We start from the raw sequence: 25,866 nt of genomic DNA on the forward strand, positions 1-25,866 counted from the left end.
GGAAGGAGGAAGGGGAGGGAGGAAGAGGAAAAGGAAGAGGGAGGGAGGGAGGAGAAGGAAGGGCAGGAGGGAGCTGCTTTAGAATCTCTAGGACTTCCATCTTATTAAGATTATGATTTGAGATAAGGGTAGAAACAACATTTGGAAAACTGTACAGATCTGACAGTACTGTTTTGTGCACACAGTAGAGCAAATTAGAGATCTGTGGCCCAGTAATTACTTTCCCAAGCCAGAATGTTGTCTTAGCAAGTTAGGACTGTGCAGGAAGCATGGTGCACTACCTTCTTTAAGGATCTTCACTGAGCACAAAGCTCTCAATGGTTCTTTAAAAGCAGCCACAGCCACATCCCAGTTTACCCAGAAGTTAAAGCAGAACTCAAGAGATACAAAGGAATCCCTCCCTTTCTTGCAGGTCTGCTCCCAGGAACACTAAACCACCATCCTGTGGGTCTTGGGACATCTGATCATGCCCTGGAAAGCTGCCCAATTCATCTACTCTGGACCACAAGGCTTCAAAGGTGGCTTCACTTACCAGGGACCATTTCACATGAATTTCAAGTATAATCTTTCCAAATTATAAGTTCACATATTAAACACTTCAATTCCTTTCATACGTTTGACAAAACATTCAGAGACTAGGTAACACTATTTTTCCACTGTCCCTTGAGTGTAGCAGCATGTAAGAGGCATTTGGGGCACCAGATTTCTTGTTTTGCTTTCTCTCCCTCCACCCCTTTTTAAAATAAATGGTGTAGCAGGTTGAGGCCAGAGTCTCACACATGCTAAAGCAATTGTGTTACTATTAAGCTATACATCCACTTTGTCTCTTTCCCCATTTTTCTGTTTCCCTCCCCTTTTTCTCCTGCTATTGTGTATAAGGGTTGGTAAACTAGTTAATTCTATCCTTCAGTTTTCTCACCTGTTAAATGGACAATAATAGTAATTACCTCATGAAAGTAACTTGATACGTGCTTAGAATTGAGTCTGGTTCATAGGCAATGTTATCATAGATAAATGTTATCACAAATGTGACAACTGCTGAACACCCATCCGCTCACCAAAAGTGAAGGTATCCTGCAATCAATCACTTTATCCTTAAATCTTCACTTTCATTTTGGTAATGGGGAACTTAAGAAGCAATTCTCCATTTAACTGGGAAATGGCCAACATACATTCTAACCCCAACCAGCCCTTCAATAATAAACAATTGCTCCGGTTTTCCATATCACAGATAACTGCCTAAAGTGTCCTATCCTGAGGAAGACCTTGTAATAACCCGTCAAGCTTAGCTGGCACATTTTGTTTTTGCAAAAATGCTTAACCTGCTCTACCATCTGTGTGTGGTAACGACCACCTTCGTGGGGTTTCATCCTTGTGGTTACTGACTGTGGGCATCATAAGGTGTCGGGTCAGACCTTTAAATGCTCATCCCCACGGGAGCTCGAGGCTGTTCCCTACCAGTCCAAAGGTGGAGGGCAGACTATTAAAATGGCTCCCAGCTCTATTCACTGAGTGCTGGTGACTTTAATGTTGTGGGTTCAAGTCCCACCCGAGTGACTGGGATACAACAGACTTGATCTTTGCTCTCCTGTGGTTACGGCTGGCATGGTTTCCACATCTACAGTATTACCCAGATATTAGAACCCCCACTCACTGACTCATTTGATGGGAACGAAATAAGCCATCGTGTTCCAGCGCACAAATAGCAAATGGTGTCGCTTTCTTTCACAGAAGCCACATTAGGTGGTGCAGATTTTCAGGCTGTCACGGAGGACTTGGCTGTTGAACAGAGAAGAGCAGGCCTGGCTTGACACCAATATGGGCCGGCACTTATCTGAGTCGGAGGGCTCACCTGTGAATGAGGGACAGTTGCTCCCTGTTGAGGAGGCAGTGTGGCGAATACTAAAGGTCCTATTTCAAAAGATTAGCGTTAGTGTGATTCCTGAAATACAGGACGTGTTCATCTTCCCCTTCGACTACAGTGGGCCATCGAGTGAGTGATCGCCGCACTCTCCCCAGTTCCCTCCCCACGACTTGAGCATTTTCCGTCGGAGGAGCCGGAAAGGCGAAGCCTTCCCCTTTAAAGAGACGGGAAGTCCCGCCCACTACGGGAAGCGAAAAGGGTTCCGCCGCGGCGCCCATTCCTGGGCTCCTTAAGCCGGACATTACATATAACCGCGGACGCCCAAGACAGGTAAGGCTATGGAAGTGAGGGGCAGAGACCGTGAGGGGCCCGGGAGCGTGGCCTCGGGTCGCCCCCGCAGCGGGAGCGGCCACGTCTCCGGAAGGTCAGCTCCACCCCTGCCAGCCGGGCGGGGAGCGGCTGCCCGGGCCCTGCTGTGGGGCCGGGGTTTCAGCCAGGCTCCAAGGCCCTTGTCAGACCCGTCCGCGGCCCCGGCTTCTCAGGGACAAGGGATCTGAAGCGGACTACGGGTGTACGGCTGCCTCTGGGCCTAGCCCTGTCCAGTCCCGACCAGTCCCGACCAGTCCCGGAGTCGCAACGCCGCGCCGGCCCCCTTCCGCGCAGGTACGTAAGCACGTGCTCGCGCCCGCCCGCCAGACGTCCGCTCCGCCCTCTTAGCCGAGGCGTGCGGCGGACGGGGATGGGCGTGGCCTCTCGTGGGGCGTGGCCTCTCGTGGGCGTGACCTTCTCTTGGAGGCGGAGTCAACTCTTCTGGTGCTCGCTCCCTCTGATTTAATCTGGGCTCTGCGTGCCAGGTACTAGTTAGCTTCTGCACGGGAAAGGCTGGATGGGTGCATTTTGCTTGCTCGCTGTCAGATGCTGCCCGTGGAAACGTTAGTGGGAAAGATTTTTAAAGCACCATTTATCATTAGAATGTTCTAAAATAACCGGGTGCTGGTGGCTTACGCCTGTAATCCTAGCTCCTCCGAGGATCGTAGTTCAAAGCTAGCCGGAGCTAACCGCCAAAAAACTGGAAGTAGCCCTGAGGCCCAAAGCGGTAGAGCGTTATCCTTGACTGAAAAAGCTCAGGGACAGCACCCAAATTCAAACCCTATGACCACCCACACCCCCCGCAAAAAAAAATTCTAAAAGGTCCTGAAAGAAGTAAAACAATGCCAGGAGTTTGGCATAGTGGTAGAGTGCTTGCCTAGCATGCACGAAAATGCGGATTCGATTTTCCTTGGAACCACATACATAGAAAAGCTATGGCTCAAGTGGAAGAGCACTAGCCTTGAGAAAGTCCAAAGACAGTGCTCTGGCTCTGAGTTCAAGTCCCAGGACTAGCCAAAAAAATTTATCACACTTGTTCCCTGTTTCACAAGTTATGGTTAAGTGAAGGAGACCAGTAGTGATAATCACAAAATTGTAGTGGCGGCAAGTGCTCTAAGGGAAAGATAAACTGGATTATGGTAATATTGAATGTTAAGATCAACAAACGAAGAGGAGGCAGGAGATCCTGTTTAGTGTGAGAGATAAAGTAATACCCAAGAAAAAGAGCATAGACACCAATCTGGGCTTCCTAAGCCAAGGGAAAGATGAGAAAGGGTATGGTTTGGGCAGAAGGACTTGAAGAGGTAGAAGATGAGGGAGTAATGAGCAAGACTTTGCATGTAGGGGCAGCAGGAGAGTGGGGCCCAACAAGAGATGGATGACCATACAACAGAGGTGGCAGAGGATATGGAGAGAAGTAGATGGATTTGAGTGGGATTTTGAAGTAAATGAGACGTGGTAATACAATGACTGAGAATGAGAGAGCTGAGGTGTCCGAACATTTGTCTCTGATGAATAATCTCTGAGATATAGAGTTGTGGAAGAGGACTTGGACATTTAGAAGATTAGCATGCAGGACTAAGTCAGCTTTAATGCTGAGTCTTTAGTTTTGGGTTTATAGACTTCTCAAACATGTCTTGATGGTTATTTCAGTTTTGTAACTCCAAAAATGGGGTTAAGTAATTGACCAAATATATATGTGGACTCTATTCTCAGTGTTACAAGGTAGACTTATAGCTCTTACATGTCTTAACCCCATTATGGAGAGTGCTTGTGTTCCAAATGGAAGGCAAAAACCAGAGCCAAGGATGCTTAGCATGAAGGCTCAGGAAACATAATGCAGTTGTTTGGAATTAGGCTTCACTTAGGCCAACATGTGACAGAGGGGACAGTTCACAGCAGAGTCAAGGACTTCTTGTATGAGTGTGTTAGTACTGGGGCTTGAACTCAAGGCCTTGGGCACTGTCCCTAGCTTTTTGTCTCCCAAGGCTGATGCTCTATTACTTGTACCACCTCTCTACTTCCAGCTTTTTGCTGGCTAATTGGGGAGAGGAGTTTCTCAGACTTTTGCTTAGGCTGACTTGGAACCTCCTGAGTTGTTAGGTGTGAGCCAGTGGTACTCGGCTCAAGGACATTTTGAAACTCCTTTGGTTGGTGGGAGAGAAATGTCTTAGAGTCATAGAAATAGTCAACATTAATTTCAAAAATAGGTAGTCATGTGAATCTGTGACTCTAATCACTCTTCCCTAGGAAAAACAATAGACATCAATATGAACTTGTGAATAAATACAAATAAGTAAGAAAGGAGAGCAATGAGTGAACACATAATAAAAAGCATACCATCCGTTCAGTCTATATAGTTCCAGAATGCATGCAAGTGTTCCCCACCCACTCATAGTTACTAAGCTACTTATTTATAGCATATTTTAGGAAGCTACTTTGCAAATACACTATTAGTATCTCATGAAAGTATCTCTGTGTCCTACAGAATAATATGTGGTAAGGGCAATGTAAATGTCCAATAGACCATAATCAGATAGTCATTTTTAAGGTCATAAAAATGTCCTGGGCAGTTTTATTCATAGAAACAAAAATCCAAACAGCTTGGATGTTGTTTTTCAAACTTCAGTATGTTCTTAGAAAACAAAAGAGTTAAGTGCTGGTGGCTCATATCTGTATCTATCTATTCTGGAGACTGAGATTTGAGTAATCTGGTTCTAAGCCAGCCTGGGCAGACAAATCTGAGAGACTCTTATCTCCAGTTAACCATCAGAAAGCCAGAAATACAGGTATGTGGCTCAGGCTTTGTATTTTTTGAAAAAGCCAAGTGAGAGTGAGATGCCCTGAGTTCAAGTCCTAGTATTGATACAAAAATTAAACAAAAGTAAAAGATTTCATGCAAGTGGCTCATGCTTGTTACCTAGCTACTTGGGAGGCTGAGATCTGAGGATTGAGATTTGGAGCCATACCGGCAGAAAAGTCCATGAGATTTTATCTTCAATTAATAACCAAAACACTAGAAGTGGAGCTGTGGTTCAAGTGGTAGAATGCTAGCCTTGAGAGGCGCACCTCAACAGAGAGGTCAGTTGCTGGCCAGCCCGTTTCTCCATGGCTTTTTCTTTTGCCCAAAATGTTATACAGCAGTGAACAAAATGCTCAAATCTCATTGTTTCATCAAACTTATATCCCAGTGAAGAAAGATGACAGCCATCTATGCAAATCCAGGAAATGTATCACAGGGGACATATAAAGATGGAGTTGTTTTTAAAGTCAGGTTGTGGGCTTAAAAGTGACAGGGTGAAAAGAAGTTGGAGAAATTCTTACTAAATTTGTGAGTGCTGTAAGGAAAGGGAGCTCTGAGTCCAGCGGCCCAAGGGAGGGGCATGGACGGGGTCAGTATTTCCATGGAACAGCCAGGGGCACAAGGCTGCCTCCTCAGGTAGCACTGCTTTACTTTGTTTTCCCATTCATTTTTATTATAGTATTGAGTAGTTGTACAAAAGGGTTACAATTCTCTAAGTCAGATTATGAGTACAGTGCTTCTTAGCCAATATCACTCCTTCCTTTGTTCCCCATTTTTCCCTTCCATCCCTACCTTATCTGTTACCTATATCTGTCTGCCTATCTATTATCCTCTATATGTCGGTCTCTCTATATCGCTCATCCATCCATCCATCCTGCAGATGGAATCCCAGGCTTGGCACATGATAGGCCAGTGTCCTGCTAACATCTCCAGTGCTGACATATATATTTAAAAGGATCACTGTGTGTGCCACTATTGTCATTTATTCCAGGGGCAAAGCAAGAGTAGAGTGTGGGGGATTCACCCTGTCATCTAGGAAAGAGTTATGTGTTTTGAGAAGGGTGCTTGCAGTGGTGGTGAGAAAGGCTGCATCTTGGATACAGTGGGATTTGCTATTTGCTGGTGCACTGCTAAGAGGAATTGGAAGTCCTCCAATGCCTTCGATGTGTTGGACAACTGGTGGATATATGTCCCCATTCTGTGAGACAGGGAAGCAGACCAAGGCAGGTCAGAACATCCCCACCTGAATTTGGGAAATGTTGACTCACAGATGACTGTTACCATCTAAATGAGGTAGGCAGTTAACTCTGCAGGTCTGGAAGTGTGGAGAGAAAATAGAACGAAAACAGTAAATTGGGTATTAACAAGTAGGCTACAGAAGAAGCAAGAACATGATTGCCCATCATTTTGGTTTTCATTTCACTTGCCAATATGAGAGTTGAGGCATAGTAGTCAGGTGGGGTGGTGAGTTATCTCTGCTAGAATCAAAGCCAGGTTCTTGGTGTGTGTGTGTGTGTATGTGTACGTGCATGTGTATGCTCATGTGCTAATCCTTGGGCTTGAACTCAGGGTCTGGGAGCTGTCCTAGAGCTTTTTTTGCTTGAGGCTAGCACCACTACTTGAGCTATAATTTCATATCTGGCTTTAATTTAGTGGTCAATTGAAGATCGTCTCTTGGACTTTCCTGCCTGGGCTGGCTTTGAAATCTTGACCCTCAGATCTCAGCCTCCTGAATTGCTAAGATTACAGGCATAACCCTTGCCTTTTATTTTGATTTTTAAATCCCTCACTGTGCCCCCATGATTCTCACAGACAGCACTGAAACCATAGTTTGAGAAGTTCCTCCTTCTGGCATGTGTAATTTCTCACAACTCACACTCATTCAGCATCTCCATTCACTAGCATTTCTCAATGCTCTCTGGGTGAGATGGGTGGTTCCTTCACCCTTCAGCCTGAGCTTCTATGACTTTCTGAAGATTTGTATGAGAGAAACATAAGTATGGTAGAGAAGCAACTAAAAATGAAAACACCATTTTAAATGCTTGCCTAACCTGCTTACTAATCCCTGCAGATTGTGCCGTCAGCACTGGATTAGTATCAGGGTATCTCCTTTCAGTTTGCTCAGTTTCCTTCTTAGAGTCTCCTCTTCCTAATAGTAGTATCATTTATATTCCATCAGATACAATAAATTATTAGCAGATATTGGAAGCTTATTAGTGGGCATTTATGAATCAACAAACATTATCTATATAGCATCCCCCCAAATAAACCCTCTCAGAATGAATTTTGCTTTTGGAGTTGGCACTACAATATTTGTGGGTAGGGCCACGAGTGTGGCCTAGTGATAGAGTGCATGCACGAAGCCCTGGGTTCGATTCCTTGGTACCACATACACAGAAAAAGCTGGAAGTAGTGCTGTAGCTCAAGTGGCAGAGTGCTAGCCTTAAGCAAAAAGTGTCCAAGGACAGTGCCCAGGCCCTGAGTTCAAGCCCTAGGACCGGCAAAAAATATATATCTATATGTATTTGTGGGGAAAATCCATTTGCATGAGGGATTGATTGTAGCCCATGAGTTGGACTGTCAGGGCCACCCAGAAGCCCACCTTATGGGAGTCAACCTTGCCACCCACACATGCATCTGGTTATCCCGAGAACAGCCCCATGCCATTCACAGAGAACAGCCTCCGCAGACTCCCACAGGCCTTGCCATGGACCACAGAAATAAATGATGGAATCTGAGTGAACTTTTCTCATTTTCATAGGATGGCTGCTTCTCTTCTAAATAGGTTAATACTACAAGCTGTGAAGACTGAAACTAATTGCATTAGAAGGTGTTTTAGTAACAACACCATCATTAAAAAAGAAGCCCCAGTACAGTTGTTTCTGATTGTCTCTGGCCCACGACTGCCCTACCTGATCCATATAAAAGGTTTTAGTACTGCTGAAGACACAGTGTTTGAGAGGAAAAACCAAAAGAAAAGTAGCACCACTTTTTCTAACACTGGAAGGAAAATCAGTGAGCGAATTATTCGAGTCCTTGATGAAAACGGCAATGACTTGGGACTCATGCACCGAGCAAATGTGATCAAGCTCATGGATGAGCGACAGTTAAGACTGGTGAAGACAAACGCCGATGCAGAGCCCCCCGAGTACCAGCTCATGACGGGGAAACAGATCCACCAGGAACAGCTGAGACAGAGAAAGAAGGAAAACAGTCAGGAAACTGGTAAGTGTTTTGCTGTGTGCTCCCTGAATCCTTCAGAACTACAGGCCAGCATTTGCCAAAGTGTAATGAGAAACTGGAAGAGCCAATGTATTTGTAGTTTAGCCAGCATTCCTAATATATTTATTTCCTCCTTCATCCCTCACTTGTTTCCATTCCTTTTTTTTCCTTCACTGCCTCCTGATCTGTGTCTAGTGTGTCTAGTGAACCAACTGAAATAATGAACACTTTCTCCCATACTGTAGAGCTTGGCTCCAGATGCTGTGGCAGAGTGGCTGATGAGTAATGAAATGAGATTTGTTAGTGAGTTCCAGTTCCTCCCTAGCGTAGGCAGCTCAGCATCCTTTTGTTTTGGTTTTCAAGCACCTTCTAAATTCTGGAGGATTCATTCTCATGTCATAATACTCTACTGCAGTATTGGCTGTGATGTTGCCTTGCCTACTTGACAAGATACTGGTTGATAAAGCCTCAGAGGGGCATGACTTAGATGGTACAGATGTGTTTTTCATGGTTCCTAGAAAGCACTGATGGTGATGGAGTGCTGCTAGGTAGGGTACACACTGAGACAAAAGGGCACAGATGTTCCACTGCAGCCATTCTAAAGATGTATGCCTTGAGGAAGTCACACCTTATCTATACTCCCATTTTAGAAAGCAGCATTTAACAAGGATTTTGATTGGAAAACAGACAGTCAAAGGAGATAAATATATCAAACTGTCTTATTCTAAACAGTTGAACAGAGAAGCTTGGAGAAGTTGAAGAGACTGTGTCAAAGGGAGCTAATGTTTCCCAATAGAGATCCAGAGCTCAATGATAGGAGGCATGAAGAAATAAAAAGGTGTTAAGCCCTAAAAAACAATTTTTAACTTTTGTTGTTGTTGTTTTGGTCTTTTTTGGTATTAGGGATTGAACCCCGACATTGTACTTGCTAGGCAAGCACTTTGCCATTGAGTTATATCCCAGGCCCCCCCCCCCCTTTTTTTTTGGTGCCAGTTCCAGGCTTGAGTTCAGGGCCTGAGCACTGTCCCTGGGCTTTCTCAAGGCTAGCACTCTTCCATTTGAGCCACGGCACCACTTCCAGCTTTTTCTGTGTATGTGGTATTGAGAAATCAAACCCAGAACTTTATGTGTGCTAGGCAACCACTCTACCACTAGGCCATACTCCTGGCCCCCCATTTTTAAATTTTTGAACATTAAAAGCATGCAGAGAGAAGATAATATGCATTGGTTACCCATCATCCAAAGTGAGTGAATCTTCAGATTTTAAAAAGACATTACAAAAAGTCAAAGTGCCTTCACTCTTCCCGAAAGTATCCCTGCTCACTCATGGATTTCAAGTGTTAAGCCAGTCCAAGTTAAACTCATTACATCTAGATATATTCAAACTATATACTGTGTAAAAGGCACATTTTTTTTCAAGATCTGCCTACATTTATATAATGACTGTAGCTAATTTGTTATAATTACTGTATGACATCTCTATGACCTTGGGCTTGTTCCCAGTTTTCCATTATTATGAACACTTGTGCATACTCTAGGTTCTATGAACCTAAATGGGTCAAATTGCTCTCAGCATCAGCATATGAAATCTTTCTCTACATTCTCACACTTGGTACTGCCACACTAATTTTTATCTTGCTAATGGTGAGAAACCATCATTTCCTGTTGTTTCTTTCTACCAGTGAAGCCTTTTTTCCCCTTTGTATGTCTGTTCATGTTTATTTCTCTTGATCGTTCTTCCAGATTTGTAGATCTATGTAGTTCTTAACAAGGTGTGGGAGAAGTTCAAGTTTCAAAGGAGATTAGTAAATAGTCCCAGTACTAAATTTGTTTTACACCAGGACCAACTGTGACAAAGGGATTAACTTTCTCTTCAAATATTGCACAACATGATTTGAACACAAAGAGTAAACAGATTCAGCAGTGGATTGAGAAAAAATACAAAGTTCAAGTAACCATAAAGAAGAGCAAAAATTCAGATGAACCAGAAAATAAAATGGTACGTAAAAGCAGGTGGGAATAAGTGTTTTGTTTCCTAATGTAAAAATATAATGGACACAGCCGGGTGCAGTGGCTCACACCTGTAATCCTAGCTACTCAGGAGGCTGAGATCTGAGGATCAAGGTTCAAAGCCAGCCCGGGCACAAAAGGATCTGAGACTCCTATCTCCAATTAACCTCTAGAACACGGGAAGTGGGGCTTGGCTCAAGGGTAGGGCAGTAGCCTTGAGCTGAAGAGCTCAGGGACAATGCCTGGGCCCAGGGGTAGGGTGGTAGCCTTGAGCTGAAGAGCTCTGGGACATCACCCAGGCCAAGTTCAAGCCCCATGACCCACAAAATAATAGCTCTGAAAAAATTAAAATAAAGGTGACTGATATTTATACCACTAAGTAATAGTAATAGCTTTCTAGATTTTCAAAGTGCAGGCCTACTGTATTTGTTTTCCATTATAACATCGGTTGTCTTAGACAATTATGTTTCATAGAAAGTACATAGTCTTAGGGCCAGGGGTTTGGCCTACTGGTAGAGTGCTTGCCTAGCATGCACGAAGACCTAGGTTCGATTCTTTGGTACCACACACGTAGAAAAAACTGGAAGTGGTGCTATGGCCCAAGTGCTAGAACGTTAGCCTTGAGAAAGCCTAAGGATAGTGTTCAGAAACGAGTTCAGTCCCCAGGACTGGCAAAAACAAAAGTCCCTGAGAAAGTGTGTATTCTTTTCCTTTGAAATAGGGAAAGTATCAACTTCCTTTAGGTTGTCTCAAAGTGCTTCCTGTCTCCTAGAGAATGTTATAGTGTGAAATCCCAGGGGTTAGTAGGCATCTGCTCTGCTGTTAAAGTTGGTAACTTTATCACCTACTCAAGGCAGCACTGGTCCAGTGGTTTTTCAACCTGAGCCTAGGGTGCAATCTAAGAAATCTGAACTACTGGAGCCTGGGGTTTCTAGTTCTTTTTAAAATCACCCCCAGTCAACTATGTATTAATGTTGGGAACAGCACCGAGCTAACAAATTTTGAGATAAAGAAGGTGTATTGTCAAGGCCCATTGGTACATGCTTTTGATGTACCAATCAAGCCTCCAGTGTATAAGTTTCATGAAGTTCCTGTATAGACTTCAGTCACTTAATCCTAGGCAAATTGCCTTACCAGACATTTAAATAGCAGAAATTCAAACATTCTGGTTTTTGTGTGTGTTCATTAGAAAACCTCAGAGATGATGATTTTAAATTCATTTTGGATTGTTTTAGGAGGATCTGTTTAGCCAAATACTCCAGACCATGCCTGGACTAGCTACCTTCTTAAACAAGCCACAAGCTATTAAAGGAGGAAGAGCCTTTACATGTGTTTTCCGTCATTTGAGCAAGAAAGAAAAGCAGGTGTATGTAGATGGCCAAGAAACCCACAAAAGAGATACTGTGAACAAAGAAAACACAAACATCAAGGAATCGAGTGTTTCCCATCAGTGATTTTAATTTTGTTTTTTAAAAAAGGCTTCTGAATGAAAATAATCTCACTGGCCTCCTTCAGCGAGGCTGAGCAGTTTCTAGTAGAGGGTGAAGTATTGCGACTGCCGAAGGCACCTGGTCTTCCATACAATGCTGCGACTGTCCATCCTGGGACAAAGACGGACCTTCCCCCCGCTTCACTTTAGGAGGGATGTATCCACTGAGACGAGATGCCAAGCTCCGTTTTTCACGAGGCCGTTTCACCTTGAAAGTAAGGAAAACAGACTAGAACTGAGGATCACAACGACTACTTCAAGTGGCTGTACACACCAACAGGAAAACATTCCTTTACAGAGACTCCATCTTTAACGGGGGCAAATACACAGTAAAGAAGGCGGGGATATTTCACAGAGATGGATAGCATGTGTCTGTAAGCAGGGCTGGTGTTAAAGCAGACCATGCCTGAGCAATTTCCACTTACTCTCATTTTCTTCTTGTCAGGATCATGTACCACAGCATGCCTGGTGAGACTTTGCTACAGTGAAAGAAAAAGAAAAACATGATTTTAGGTAGCTACTTTTTTTGTTGGCTGTGGGGCTTGAACTCTGGGTCTGGGCACTGTCCCTGAGCCCTTCAACTCAAAGCTAGCACTCTACCACTTTGAGCCACAGTACCATTCCCAGAAAAACATGATTGTAAAAACTTCAACATGTGTTAACATGAAAATGCAATAAATTGTCAGCCTTCCTAATGCCTGTATTCTACTAAATCAGGAATTTATCTTCAACCTCTGGGCTTTGGGGTTTTGAGACCTATGTTCGGATTTTATACCATCCCACGAGTTCTTTCCAAAGAGGGAAGAAAGACTTCTGTAGATGAACTATTCCAAGTTCAAGAGGGTGCTTCTGAGTCCATGTAAACTTGCCTCTACACACTGGTAGGGAATCTGACTACTGCCCCGCTGATTGAAGAGAGTGCTTATTTCCTCAGCTTCCAGATGTTTTCTAAGAATTTGGGTGGTTCTTTTGGTTTTTATTATGACTTAAGGTAAATGCCTTTCTCGCCCAATCTTATGAATCAGGTCCAGACCTAGATAAAATCCCAGTCCAGTGTTCACTCACTCTGTTTTACCATGCCTCTTCCCAGGCCCTAGGTGATGGGCTAAAAGGACACTCACGTACCAGCATGCTATCCAATGCTTTCCTACTCGGGGCCCTTCTCACGTTTTTCACTTAACCAGGCCACAGTGGACCAAGGAGCTATACTTACAATGAGCTCCCAGCCAACGCTTCTGCCACACTTGGCGATTTTGCAGACCTAAAGCACTATCTCAGTCAAAGCAAGACGGGGTATGCCAGTGCACCTGCAGAGCCCAGCCTAGAAACAGTTGTGAGTGGCAGCAATACTTACTTTCATGGCAAACGTTTTGCCACAGCCAGTATGTTCACACACGAATGGGCGCTTCTCCTCATGGAAAGAGAGAATATGGCTCTGGAGATTGAACACCGTCGTGTAGGTCCTACCACAGCCTTCTCTTGGACACCGATACACGTCCCTTTCTGGGCCATGAGTTTTCAGGTGTTGCTTAAGATGATCTTTGCGTTTAAATCTTCTCTGGCATATTTCACAAGTTATTTCCTCTAGTGGAATAGTCAGACAAATTTAAATTACTTCCTTTTCTGTTACTATAAGAAAAATGAGCACTAAATGCTTAAATAACACTCATTAGATATCGAGTAGCCTATGACTACAAACAAATCAGAAATCTAGGAAAAATAACTTTTTTTTTTTTTTTGGTGAGTTGTGGGACTTGAACTCTGGGCCTGGGTGCTGTCTCTGAGCTCTTCAGCTCAAGGCTATGGCCCTACCCCTGGAGACACATCATTTCTTCAGTTTTCTGATGGTTCATTAGAAATGAGAGTCTCACAGACTTTAGTGCTGGGCTGGCTTTGAACCACAATCGTCAGATCTCAGCCTCCTGAATAGCTAGGATTACAGGCATGAGCCACCATGCCCAGCTTAACCCTGCTTCTTAATGCAAGACAGTTGTCTATATTCTCCTAAGTCTTTGCATCACTCTTACGCTACCTGAGTGATTACTTGTCAAGGTGTTCTTGAAATATCCCCAGCAGCCTTTGTCCCTAGGGGTCAGTTTCCCTAGCAATCCCACAGAATGCATTGTATCCTAAGACTTCCGTGGTATTACATGCCCTATAGTACCAGCCCTGGGGTCAGCATAGTCCCCCTTCTAATACGTTTAATATTTCACTATCAGTTTTGTAAGGGCAAATAAATATCTATATCATGCCATTCATATCTGCCTTACCTTTGTGGGTTTCTCTCATGTGTTTTAGAAGTTCTGTCCATGTTTTTCCCACAAAAGAGCATCCCTTTTGACATATGTAGCCTGTTTGGAAAAAAAATAAAAGCATGTCAGTGACTATTCTGAATACTGGATGCAGATACTAGTTGTAAATAGAAACCTTATAGACCTACATAGCCTTTCTTTTCTCTCCATTCTGTTAGACTGAAGCGATGAGGACAAAAGCCAAGCTCTAGTGGATCTTGCCTATAATTTTTATGTCTCATGGACTGAGACATAAAGAATTACGCAGGGTAAAGCCACAGAAAACACACCTGAGGCCAGGTGCAGTGGCTCATGTCTGTAATAGCTACTCAGGAGGCTGAGATCTGAGGATCATGGTTCAAAGCCATCCCGGACCCTAAGGACTGTGAGACCCTTATCTCCAATTAACCACTGGAAAATGGAAAACTGGAAGTGACACTGGCTCGTAGCCTTGGGCTGAAGAGCTCAGGGATATCACCAGACTGAGTTCAAGCTCCAAGACTGAAAAAACAAACACACCTAAGAACAACTGACCAGAATGGATATATACACAACACTAGAATTTGAACAGTTAATATAGACAGCCAGGCTGAGTTTCAACCCTTACAAACTACTCTGAACTCTTGCTCGCCAATCTCACATAAGATTCCTGCATCTACTACTTTGTCATTTTAAAAACTCAAATCCTAAGTCTGGGAAACTGAAGTACAGTATCAGAAATCCCTCACAGAAACATAATAGATAAAAGTGTTTTTTGTTAATCTCATTGCTTTGAAGGCTTATTAGCCATGCACTTTTTTTTTTTTTTTTTTTTTTTTTTTTTTTTGCTGGTTCTAGGGCTTGCACTCAGCCTAAGTGCTGACCCCGAGCTTCTTTTGATCAAGGTGAGCACTCTACCACTTGAGCCACAGTGCCACTTAGAGCTTTTTTTTTGAGTAATTTATTGGAGATAAGAGTCTCATGGAGTTTCCTGTCTGGGCTAACTTTAAATTTGATCCTCAGATCTCAGCCTTCTGAGTGGCTAGGATTACCAGCGTGTGCCACCAGCATCTGGCTTACCCAAGCATTCTTTTTTTTTTTTTTTTTTTGCCAGTCCTGGGCTTGAGCTCAGGGCCTGAGCACTGTACTTGGACTTTCTCAAGGCTAGAGCTCTACCACTTGAGCCACAGCACCACTTCTGGCTTTTTTCTATGTATGTGGTACCGAGGAATCAAACCCGGGTCTTCATGCATGCTAGGCAAGCACTTTAACCACTAGGCCAAACTCCCGGTCCCCCAAGCATTCTTAATAGCAAAAATAAAAAAGAATAGCACAGGTTTCCTACCACAGGTAGGAAATAGAAGAGGTTAAAAAACAATGTAAGAAGAGGTGTGCCTCATAACTAAATATTCGAATAAGGCACTGTGAACACACACAACTGGAAGCCTAAACAGCCAGAAGATAGTGGGAAGATACACAGTACAGCCTGTTTGGACAAAAGCAGAATGGTATCCCTCTTGCCTATACACTCCCTCCCTTCTCAGTATGACCAAGGTGAATCTAGAAAGCAGTCAACAAATTTATCATGCCCTACTGCAATATCACCCGGCACCGCCTGCATAGGGCCTCTGTACATACCCTCATGGACCTTCTCGTGTCGTTTTAGCCTGCTGGGTGAAGCGAAGTGCTTCCCACATCCTTCCTGGAGACACCTGGGTAGCCATACAGAAGCATGAGCTGATCCATTTCATGGGAGGGCAAAAGTACTTTGTCCTATTTCTCTCACCACAGCTTCCCCTCTCCCAGCAATCCAACCAGTCATATATAGATAAGAGTAACATATAACCCTAACCACAGATAAAGTTCAGATACCTCCCCAGCCTTGGAGCAAAGCAAACTTTGAAAAAGGCCACAGTACTTTTGTTTATATGACCAAATGAAACATTGATTTCACTCTTGTATCTCTAAAAGTACAAAATGACTTAAAGAGGTTGTCTGATTCAGCATAAGCAAACACTTGAGTCACCTAGTGCTGTCTCCAGTGTGTAACAAAGCTGCCCAGGGATTGTGCCAATAAGAAAACAAACATGAAGATTGCATGGGTGAGCAATAAAAGCACAAGCTTGATCCCCAGCCCACCAAAATAACAAAAGGCATGTGTCACTTAGGTGCCACCACCACTGGCAATACAAGGATAGGTGATAGATCTGAAAGGGCATTCTGTTACTGCAGCAGGACAAGGGCAACCTGTATGATCCAGGGGCAAAGCACCATCACCCTAGCCATTCAGGGAGCCATCAGCAGCAGGTAGTAAGCCCCTTTCTTGTAACCTGGGTAGCTCTACTCCACCATGTCCAGCCTCCCTTGCATGTCCCTCAGGAAACCATAATAACCAGGTCTATTTAACAAGTTAGGTTACACCTTAGACTTCCCATCAAGCTTAACCACAACTGCAATAATTTCAATATCATTCTGAAAAAACATCTCATTAGAGAAATGAAAACAAAATGTGACTGTTCAAATGTTCTGACACATAAACGGGCATATATAAGACACACCAACAGAAAAGTACTGGCGAGGAGGCCACATCAGGGCGCTGTCACCCCCTCCTCCCAACCTCTGCATCTGGATCTGCAATCTGCATTCTAGAACTGCAGATTCTAGAACACCAGCTTCAAGAAGTACCCACCTGAACAGGGGCTCGTTGGTATGTTGGCACTGATGGATTTTCAGCTGCTGGTGTTTCTTAAAGGACTTCTCACAACCTTCGAAACTGCACTGTTTAGAAAAGGTTTGTTAGTCTTGACAAAAATAAATCCAGTATTTGTAACAGTTCTGTTAACCTTTTTTTTCTTCCCCTTTTTTGTGCCAGAACTGAGACTTAAATCTTGCTTCTCTCTCTTGGCTTTTTGCTTAAGACTCTATCACTTGAGCTGCAAATCCATTTCTGGCTTTTTGTTAGGTATTTGGAGGTAAAGAGTCCCTCAGACTTTTCTGCCTGGGTTGGCTTCAAACCTAGAGCTTTAGGACTCAATTTCTTGAGTAAATAGGACTACAAGTATGAACCACGAGTAACTGACTTCATAAAAGTCATTCTTGAAATCTACTTTTCAGTAGTGAAAACTCTTTCACTTAGGATAGTGTCTTAATACACTTTAATATGACAATGGTTGCTTGTGAACTAAACCCCTGTGATTAGCAGAGCCATTACTGCTACACTAAATTCAGACATTTGATTAACAGAATTGGTTGATGAAAACTTTTAGGGGCCAGGAGTTTGGCCTAGTGGTAGAGTGCTTGCCTAGCATGCACGATGACGCGGATTCAATTCCTCGGTACACCACATACATAACAAAAAGCCGTAAGTGGTACTGAGGCTCAAGTGGTAGATTGCTAGCCTTGAGAAAGTCCAAGGACAGTGCTCAAGCCCTGAGCTCAAGCCCAGGACTGGAAAAAAAAAAAAAAGACAAAAACACAAGAAGTGTAAAAATCCTTAGAAGATTTAGGAATATAAAATCATACTTACTACATACTGTTTTTGCTGGTTGTCATGTTTGCGTTCAACATGTTTTTTCAAGTTGGATTTTGTATTGAATCTTTGCTCACAGCCATTAGCTGTACAACTGTATAAAACCAAAAATTGCAAGTTTCAAGGTGGGCATACACTTTACCCTTATAAAAGAATAGTATAAAACAGATTTTAATAAAGACCTGAGGGTACAGCTCAGTGGTAGAGCATGTGTCTATTAGTATGCATGAGACCGTGGGTTCTATCCTCAGCATGCATACACACACACACACACACACACACACACACACACACACACACACACACACACACACACACACACACACACTACACATATGGAAAAGGAAAGAGGGCCAAGAGTTTGGCCTAATGGTAGAGTGCCTGCCTAGCATACACGAAGACCCGGGTTCAACTACTTGGTACCACACACATTGAAAAAGTCATAAGTGGTGCTGTGGCTCAAGTGCTAGAGCTCTAGCCTTGAAGAACGCCTAAGGACAGTGTTCAGGCCCTGATTTCAAGCCCCAAGACTTGCAAAAAAAAAAAAAAGAAAGAAATATTCCAACGTAAGCCATATCATATAGACCTCTTAATAATATGACTGTCAAGTAACAAGATGTTTTTTCACCTTCAACTTTTGGCATAAAACACTGTACCAGGTAAGAGAAGTAAAAAATATTAGTCCCAAAGATCCAAATCCTGCTAGGGTTCCAATTATGCTCAAGTCCAAATAGTCTCCATTTAGAATCTAATAATCTCAATTTTGCCTGAAATGTCATTATAAACTGCATTTTCAAAGTCCTCAGGAATCTGAATCAGCTGTCCTAAGAGGTAAACCATAAACCACCATATCCTTGCAGGTCCCTAAGTTATTCTAGTTCCAAGAAAATGGCAGCACTTAAATGAACTAAATCTTTTGTGAAGAGCTCTCAAGCCTGAGTGTGGAAGCATGCTTTGTTTTCCATGTGTTAGTATCAGTCTCCTTTGCTGTTCAGTAATAATGTTCAGCAATCCTATGAGGTACTGTGTATCCCTGAAGGCCAGGTGAAGAAAGCGAGGACAAGCAATCTCGATGACAGAGAGGTTTAGTGCCAAACCTGTGGAAGCACATGGAATGGATGCTGTGGCAGGGACCACCAGAAGCACCATTTGAAAGACACAACACTGAGTGTCTGTTAGGCAGGTGGCCAATCAAAAGCTTTCTGCAGCCTCACCTGTGATTAGCAGTGGTCATGTAGCTAAGTTCTGCCTATTCTACTCTGCTCCCACTGCCTAAAATAGAGGCAGCAACACCCTTCTTGTCAGCTTCAAGGGCCAGGTCCAGCAGACCGTTTCAAAGTGAGGCTGAAGCCCCAGGATGAAGCTGCCAAGGCCCAGGTAGCAGCATAGATCAGGCTGACCCTTACAACTCTGATTTCTACATCTCAGACGTACAGGACTAAAAAGAGCCTGTCTTGTTTAAGGCTAGTGTGCTATTTCCAGGCATTTTTTTACTTCATAGAACACAAGAATCTAAAAGTGAGGGTAAGGTGTGAGGCAGGACACTAGGGACAAGAAGTGCTAATGGGAACCAAACAGGTATGGAGGAATAAAGGAGCCTGGCAAACTGGGGGAAGGAGCTATGAGTTCAGCATGGCTGAACCACAGTTTTAGTCTGAGAGTCAAGCAAATGGGGCAACAGAAACAGAAAAGAGCCAAGTCACACAGGCCACTACATGGAACCTTAAAACCCACCATAGGTGGCTGAGAACACAGCCTAGTGGTAGAGTGCTTGCCTAGCATGCAGGAAGCCCTGGGTTCAATTCCTTAGTACCACATCCACTGAAAAAGCCAGAAGTGGTGCTGTGGCCCAAGTGGCAGAGCGCTAGCCCTGAGCAAAGTGTCCAAGGACAGTGCCCAGGCCTTGAGTTCAAGCCTCAAGACTGGAAGAAAAAGAAAAAAGGAAAAAAAAACCCCACAGTTTAGCTAGGTGCCTGTGGTATAACTGTAATCCTAGCTACTCAGGAGGCTGAGGTCTGAGAATCACAGTTCAAAGCCAGCCCAAGCAGAAAAGTGCGTGAGACACTTACTTCCAAATAACCATCAAAAAGTTAGAAGTGGAGCCATAGCTCAAGTGGTAAAGTGTCTGACTTGAGTGAAAAAGCTAAGAGACAGTACCCAGGCCCTGAGTACTAGCAAATACACACACAAAAATAACCCACCACAGTTTGGAGCAAAGCCATCTAACATGGGAGCTGGCCAGTCCAGCAGAGACAACACTTCAGGCACTAGGTGAGGCATGAAGGCCAGTTGATAGCCAAGAAGGGCTTGAGGGTAACTTACATACCTACAGTGATTAGAAGGTCGAGGGACCTGCTTTTTTTTTAAGTGGGTCAGCCGACAGATTGATACCACCTGTCCAAACAAGACTGAGAAGACCAAAGAAAGGTAAGCCATAGTTTAGACTGAGAAAATCTATCCACATGGAATTAGAGAAGCCCTAGAAACAATTAAGTAATGCTGGCCAGGGAGCCTGTGACTGCAGCTAAAGATGAAGGGCTGGGCTGGAGAGAGATGGTAGGGATCGTAGATTGTTGCAATCATTGATGAAGGATTGTCACCTTTCTGTGTTGTCCTGTGCATCTGGACCCAGCCCCATTTGCTCTCAATACAGTGCACAATCACTTCATTCCTAACACAGGAAAAGGACCCTGGCTGGCTGGTGTTTCCTGTCAGCCCTGCCCTGGCCCAGCCAATATCTCTGCAACCAACATGGATGACAACACATTTAGACCAAGATAACTGCTGTAGAAAAAGGGCAAATACAGTGTTTGGTTTCTTCCTGCCCCATCCCTGATTGTTTACACATAAAGGTAGCATTCCATAGACAGTACTTGTGCACATTGGGTTTTTAATGTTTTGATTTTTTTGTGTGTGTGGCTTGGTAGAGATCATCTGAATTGATTTTTTCTAGCTGTATAGCGTTCCACTGTAAGTATATTTTAACCTGTTTCTAATGAGCATAAGGGTTAGTGTATGAACCTTTAATGGGTATTTGGGAGTTTTCAAACCACATCACAGCACTATTTGCACTACTTGGTGACTCTTGGCTGGTTTACATTTCAGATTACATTTCCCTTGGGCCATTGATTTTGACCATGTACTGTGTACATGAACATACCATGAGACAGCCAAAGATGGGCCTAGCTGACACATCTGCCACTGAGGAGACAGACTTGTGGCAAATGACAATGAAGTTTGTCTTGTGCCAGGAACCCACCTCTTTCCAACTGTTTGAACATTATGAGACAGGAGACAGTTCACATTCACTGTCAACTTCAAACCCAAAGAAATCCCACTCAGGGCTAGGCAAGGTGCCTCACGCCTGTAATCTTACTCAGGAGGCTGAAATCTGAAGACAGCGGTTCAAAGCCAGCCTGAGCACTAAAATCTCCAATTAACCACCAGAAAACTGGAAATGGACCATGGCTAAAGGGGAAGGGTAGTAGCCTTGAGCTGAAGAGCTCAGGGCCTCATCCCACACACCTACTGAATCAAAGTTAGGGCAGGTTTCAAATTCTGTCTGTTGTGGTACAAGAGTTTAAACCAAGAGGCCAAGAGTGTGGCCATGCTCGCCTAGCATGCATGAAGCCGGTTTGATTCCCCAGAACCACATACACAGAAAAAGCCGGAAGTGGTGCTATGGCTCAAGTGGCAGAGTGCTAACCTTGAGCAAAAAGTGTCCAAGGGCAGTGCCCAGGCCCTGAATTCAAGCCTCAGGACTGGCCAAAAAAAAAAAAAAAAAAAAAAAGTTCAAACCAAGGCTTCACTCATGCAAAGCAGTTCTACTACTGAGCTGCAATCCCAGCCCGCAAGCTCTTCGAATGACTCTGATGCACACTACTGCTTTACAATGACAAATAGGAAGACAGTATTGCCGGCCTTCCAGAAATAATCTTACTTCTAGAGTAAAATCAAAATCTGCATAGTAGTAGTGCAAAGGCTTAGTTCTCAAAAACAGAACAGTTGTTAATCAACTACTAAAAGTTCTTCTTTGTGCTCATATTGCTTATAAACACCCTGACAACACTGAGGCAGGAATGTTCCAAGGTACTCTTTGTAAATTTTTTTAAATTTTATTTTTTATTTTATTTAAGATGATGTACAGAGGTTACAGTTACATACATAAGGTAGGAGTACATTTCTTGTAGAACATTGTTATCCTTTTTTTTTTTTTGCCAGTCCTGGGGCTTGAACTCAGGACTTGAGCACTGTCCTTGATCTTTTTCCTCAAGGCTAGTACTCTGCCACTTGAACCACAGAACCACTCCTGGCCTTTCTATGTATGTGGTACCAAGTAATCAAACCTGGGTCTTCATGCATGCTAGGCAAGCACTCTACCACTAAGCCAAACTCTCAGCCCAAGGTACTCTTTTCTGTTTCAAAACTGCGTTTCTTTTTCAGGTTTAATTTTTCATATACTGTGTATATATTTTTTTTTTTAATTTGCTGGGCTGGGAGCATGGCCTAGTGATATAGTACTTGCCTGGCATACACAAAGCCCTGGGTCCAATTCCTTGGTATCACATACACAGAAAAGGCCAAAAGTGGTGCTGTGGTTCAAGTGGTAGAACATTAGCCTTGAGAAAGCCCAAGGACAGGAAGTGGGGCTGTGGCTCAATGTGGTAGAGCCTTGAGCTGAAGAGCTCAGGGATAGCACCCAGTCCCAGAGCTCAAGTCCCACAATCAACAACAAAAAACAAAAAAAGAGAGAAAGAAAGAAAAAGAAAAGAGAAGGCCCAAGGACAGTGCCCAGGCCCCAAGTTCAAGTCCTAGGACTGGCAAAAAAAAAAAAAATGCTGTAGTTTGAAACAAGGCCTCAAACTGCCTCCTCCCCCTGAGTAGTGGGATTATAGGCATGTACTTCCTCAATGAACTTTCCCTGTCCTATGTATTTTAAAGGAGACAGGCTATAAATGCCAAAGAACTTTACAACTCATTTCTAAAATCATTACACAAATGACCCACAAACTCCCTTCTATCTCCCACACATTCAAATGTTCTCAAGCCTACTGGCTCATGCCCAGAATCCTAGCTACTCAAAAGGGATAATGGGACAAGCCACTCAACGCCTGTCCAGTGAGAAAAGTCCTTGAGAGACTTGTTTTATTGTTATTATAGAGGCAATACATAGAGGGGTTACAGTTACATAAGTCCATGAGACCTAATTAACCACCCAAAAGCCAGAAATGGAGTTGTGACTCAAGTGATAGAGCACCAACCTTGAATAGAAAAGCTAAGGGAGAGCTCAAGCCCCAGTACTAGCAAAACAACCAAAGCACCAGCTGAGTCAGTCTCTACTTACACAAACAGCTTTTCTCCAGTGTGGATCAGGATGTGGCGACTCAGGTGGTAGTCTCTAACGAAGGCCTTGCCACAACCCTCATAGTCACAAACAAATGGCCTCTAGTTGAAAGAAAAGAAACCTGTTGAGTTTGTAGCTACCATATCTAATAGGCAAAGTATAGACTCTCTCTCCAGACTTTTCATTTTCAAAGTAGCATCTGCCATTCCCAGACAGGACATTACAGTAAGTTATACAATGTACATGCCACAGCCTCACACAAAGCACTGCAGCGATTTTGTTCTATGGATAATACCAAAAATAAGCAAGCAGCCTTCATAGAAGCAGTGTAACCTTACCAAACTGCTCCTAATTTGGGTCAGGATCACAACAGTATGATGCTTGCCCATCTGCATGGGCAGCATGAAAGAAAGTCTAGGGCAGAGGCAGGAGTTGTCCTGTCTCAAAATATGTCACACTGTGAAAAATTTCACAAGTGTTAGAGCAAAGCAATGCAAACAGCTTACATCCTTAACTGCTTCCTTCTATTCAGACCCAGGGAGATTTCATTCTGAATCTATAGGTAAAGATGTAATGCCCCCAAATTGTTAGTTAGGTGTATCCATAATCATGGAAAACATCATGCCATCGCATAAGAAAGTATCAAGACCTCAGTTAGAGCATTAGGAGCGAAGTCACCGGACATGAAGTCACTGAGGACTGCAGTACAAGAGGTAGAGCCACAAAACCTTGCTCAGCATCACTCATGAAAGCAGTCTCAATATGTATCTACCAGACTAACAGCTCTGTGAACTGGGACAACAAAGAAAACTCCAAACTTTCCAAGTATGGAGAAACTGCCAGTGTCAGTATCCAAAATATAGTACGCTGGTCTAAAAAGGATAGGGACAGCTGGGTGCATATGGCTTACACCTGTAATCCTAGCTACTCCATAGGCTGAGATTTGAGGATCCTAATTCAAAGCCAGTCTGAGCAGAAAAATCCAAGACTTATCTCCAACTAACCAGCAAATAGCAGGAAGTAGAGATGTAGCTCGAGTGGTAGAATGCCAACCATGAGCTAAAAAAAAAAGCCAAGTATGTTTGCGAGGCCCTGAGCTCAAGCTCCAGTATCCTGCCCCAAGACATTCACAAAAGGAAGATAATTTAGACTGGTAACAGACCTTGGAATTTCAGGAACAGAATGGGCAAAAGGAAGACCAAGGGATACAGCAGTGGCTAAGTAAGACTGCTGAAAGAATAAGAAGGGAAGGGATAAGCAAAAGGCAGATGAGGAGTCAGGGAAGGAAGGAAGAGCAAAAAGCAAGAGAAGAGGGTCTAATGAAGAGGTGGGTGGTCGTCATTTAAATGCTAGGAAGGGAGGCGAGGATGGCAACTAAACATAAAGGAAGGGTCCCATAAGTTAGGGTATGTGCAAAAAGCAAAAGCCCGGATGCAGGTTCAGGCTTAAGAAATGATGGGCCTTCCATTGCTGAAGCAGTATCAACAGTGGACCCTACAGAGGATTGGAAAATGGGGCAGATTCCTGGGCCAATTTCCAGCTTACTTTCCTCATCTTCAACAGCTAGTCCCAACACATGACCTTATCTATCATCCCCAAGACCCCCACGGCCCTCAGAACAAAATTCAAACTCAAATCTTGGGCCACAAATATCCCACTGGTCTTTCAGACTTCAAGTCCCATTCCTCACTAATCATACCAGCCTGCCTCTAGGTCCCCAGGCTCCCTTTGCATTCTGCCTGCTAAAAACCCTTCCCGCCTAGATCCTTCCCACTGACCTTACAAGAAGCCCGACCCTTCTCTTTTGCAGTCTGTCTGTCTGTCTCTGTCTCTCTCCAGTACTGGGGCTTGAACTCAGGGCCTCAGCGTCCTTGGGCACTTTTTGCCCACTTGAGCCACAGCACCACTTCCGGCTTTTTCTGTGTGTGTGTGGTACCGAGGAATTGAACCCAGGCCTTCGTGCATACTAGGCCATACTCCTGGCCTCTGACTCTCATTCTTACCGTGTCCCTGGCCTGCCTGACCAGCTTAAAATCAAGTCCAATGTTCACAGCTCCCTAGGTGGTCCTGAGTTATCCCAAAATGAATGTGTAACTCCTGCCATCTCCAGTGCCAGCTGCAGAAGGCGGGTGTTTAGGGTGAGTTCCTGGTGATGACTGATTTTCACTTGAGTAAACATTTACAGATTATTGGAAGGTGGCGGAGGGTGTCTGGCCGGATTAAAGGGGGTGGGGGAAGGGGAGGAAGTTACTTGGGAAGCCCCGAGTGCTTGGCAAAATGCTGCAGTCCCAGATCGAAGGTCCTGGCACTTCCTCCGCACCCTCTGCAACTTGTCTACCTAGGTCCGGGATGCCAAGGCGGGGCTCGAGAGGCGGAGCGAGCCGCCACACCCTGCGGCCGAGCCCCGGGCCCGCCCCGCCCGGCCCCGCGCCTCCCCCGTACCTCCCCGGTGTGCTTGCACAGGTGCGCGTCTAACTTCCAGGCCTTGTTGTAGTTGGCGCTGCAGTCCGGGAAGGAGCAGATGAACCTCCTGGAGAACGCGGGAGGCGGCGGGGGCGGGGCGGGGCCCTCAGCCACAGGAACGAACGCCTCGGCGATGGTCAGGGACGACACCGCCGCGGCCACCGACGCCGCCGGCGGCTCCAGGGCGCCCGGGATGACTCCCCCACCCCCACCACCCCCAACCACAGGTCAGCGCGCGCGGCCGACCCACGTGCCGCAACCCACCCTGGCAGTCGGCGCACTTCCGGGAACGCGGCTTGGCGGGAGTCAAGCCCCGCCCCTACGTCCGCGCCCGCGCATGCGCAGGGACGGTGCTGGGGGTCGCGCGTGCGCCGGGAGGCTGGGCGGCCGGCGGGTCCTGGGTCGCCCGTGGAAGGACCCGAGGCAGTGCCACACGCCCGGAGCAGTGCTCGAACGTGCCTTGTCTCCGATTCGCCACTGTGCAGAGAGTAGTAGCCTTGCAT

The 25,866-nt window shown here is 44.6% G+C and overlaps 2 protein-coding genes across 3 annotated transcripts; one reads left to right on the plus strand and one right to left on the minus strand.

The window, feature by feature from the left end:
* The first annotated feature begins 2,119 nt into the window (after positions 1-2,119).
* Positions 2,120-12,452, plus strand: Mtif3 (mitochondrial translational initiation factor 3). 2 transcript variants are annotated; one of them, XM_090342341.1, is made up of 4 exons: positions 2,120-2,194; positions 7,798-8,261; positions 10,100-10,257; positions 11,504-12,452. In XM_090342341.1, the coding sequence occupies exons 2-4, from the start codon at positions 7,799-7,801 to the stop codon at positions 11,720-11,722; spliced, it is 840 nt and encodes a 279-aa protein (XP_090198467.1). In that variant the 5' UTR covers positions 2,120-2,194; position 7,798; the 3' UTR covers positions 11,723-12,452. The 2 variants fall into 2 exon arrangements, with proteins under 2 accessions (XP_090198467.1, XP_090198468.1); XM_090342342.1 differs by lacking the exon at positions 2,120-2,194 and adding an exon at positions 2,377-2,527.
* Positions 11,702-25,866, minus strand: Gtf3a (general transcription factor IIIA). Its single transcript, XM_090341807.1, has 10 exons — positions 25,687-25,866; positions 25,343-25,591; positions 22,901-23,001; positions 17,554-17,650; positions 16,717-16,805; positions 15,666-15,739; positions 14,028-14,108; positions 13,112-13,341; positions 12,183-12,236; positions 11,702-11,965 (listed from the first exon to the last, which is right to left on the minus strand). Exons 1-10 carry the CDS (start codon positions 25,864-25,866, stop codon positions 11,780-11,782), a joined length of 1,341 nt encoding a protein of 446 aa, XP_090197933.1. The 3' UTR covers positions 11,702-11,779.

This window comes from Megascapheus bottae, chromosome 11, assembly GCF_031878675.1.
Source record: "Megascapheus bottae isolate mThoBot1 chromosome 11, mThoBot2.hap1, whole genome shotgun sequence".
Taxonomy (NCBI): domain Eukaryota; kingdom Metazoa; phylum Chordata; class Mammalia; order Rodentia; family Geomyidae; genus Megascapheus; species Megascapheus bottae.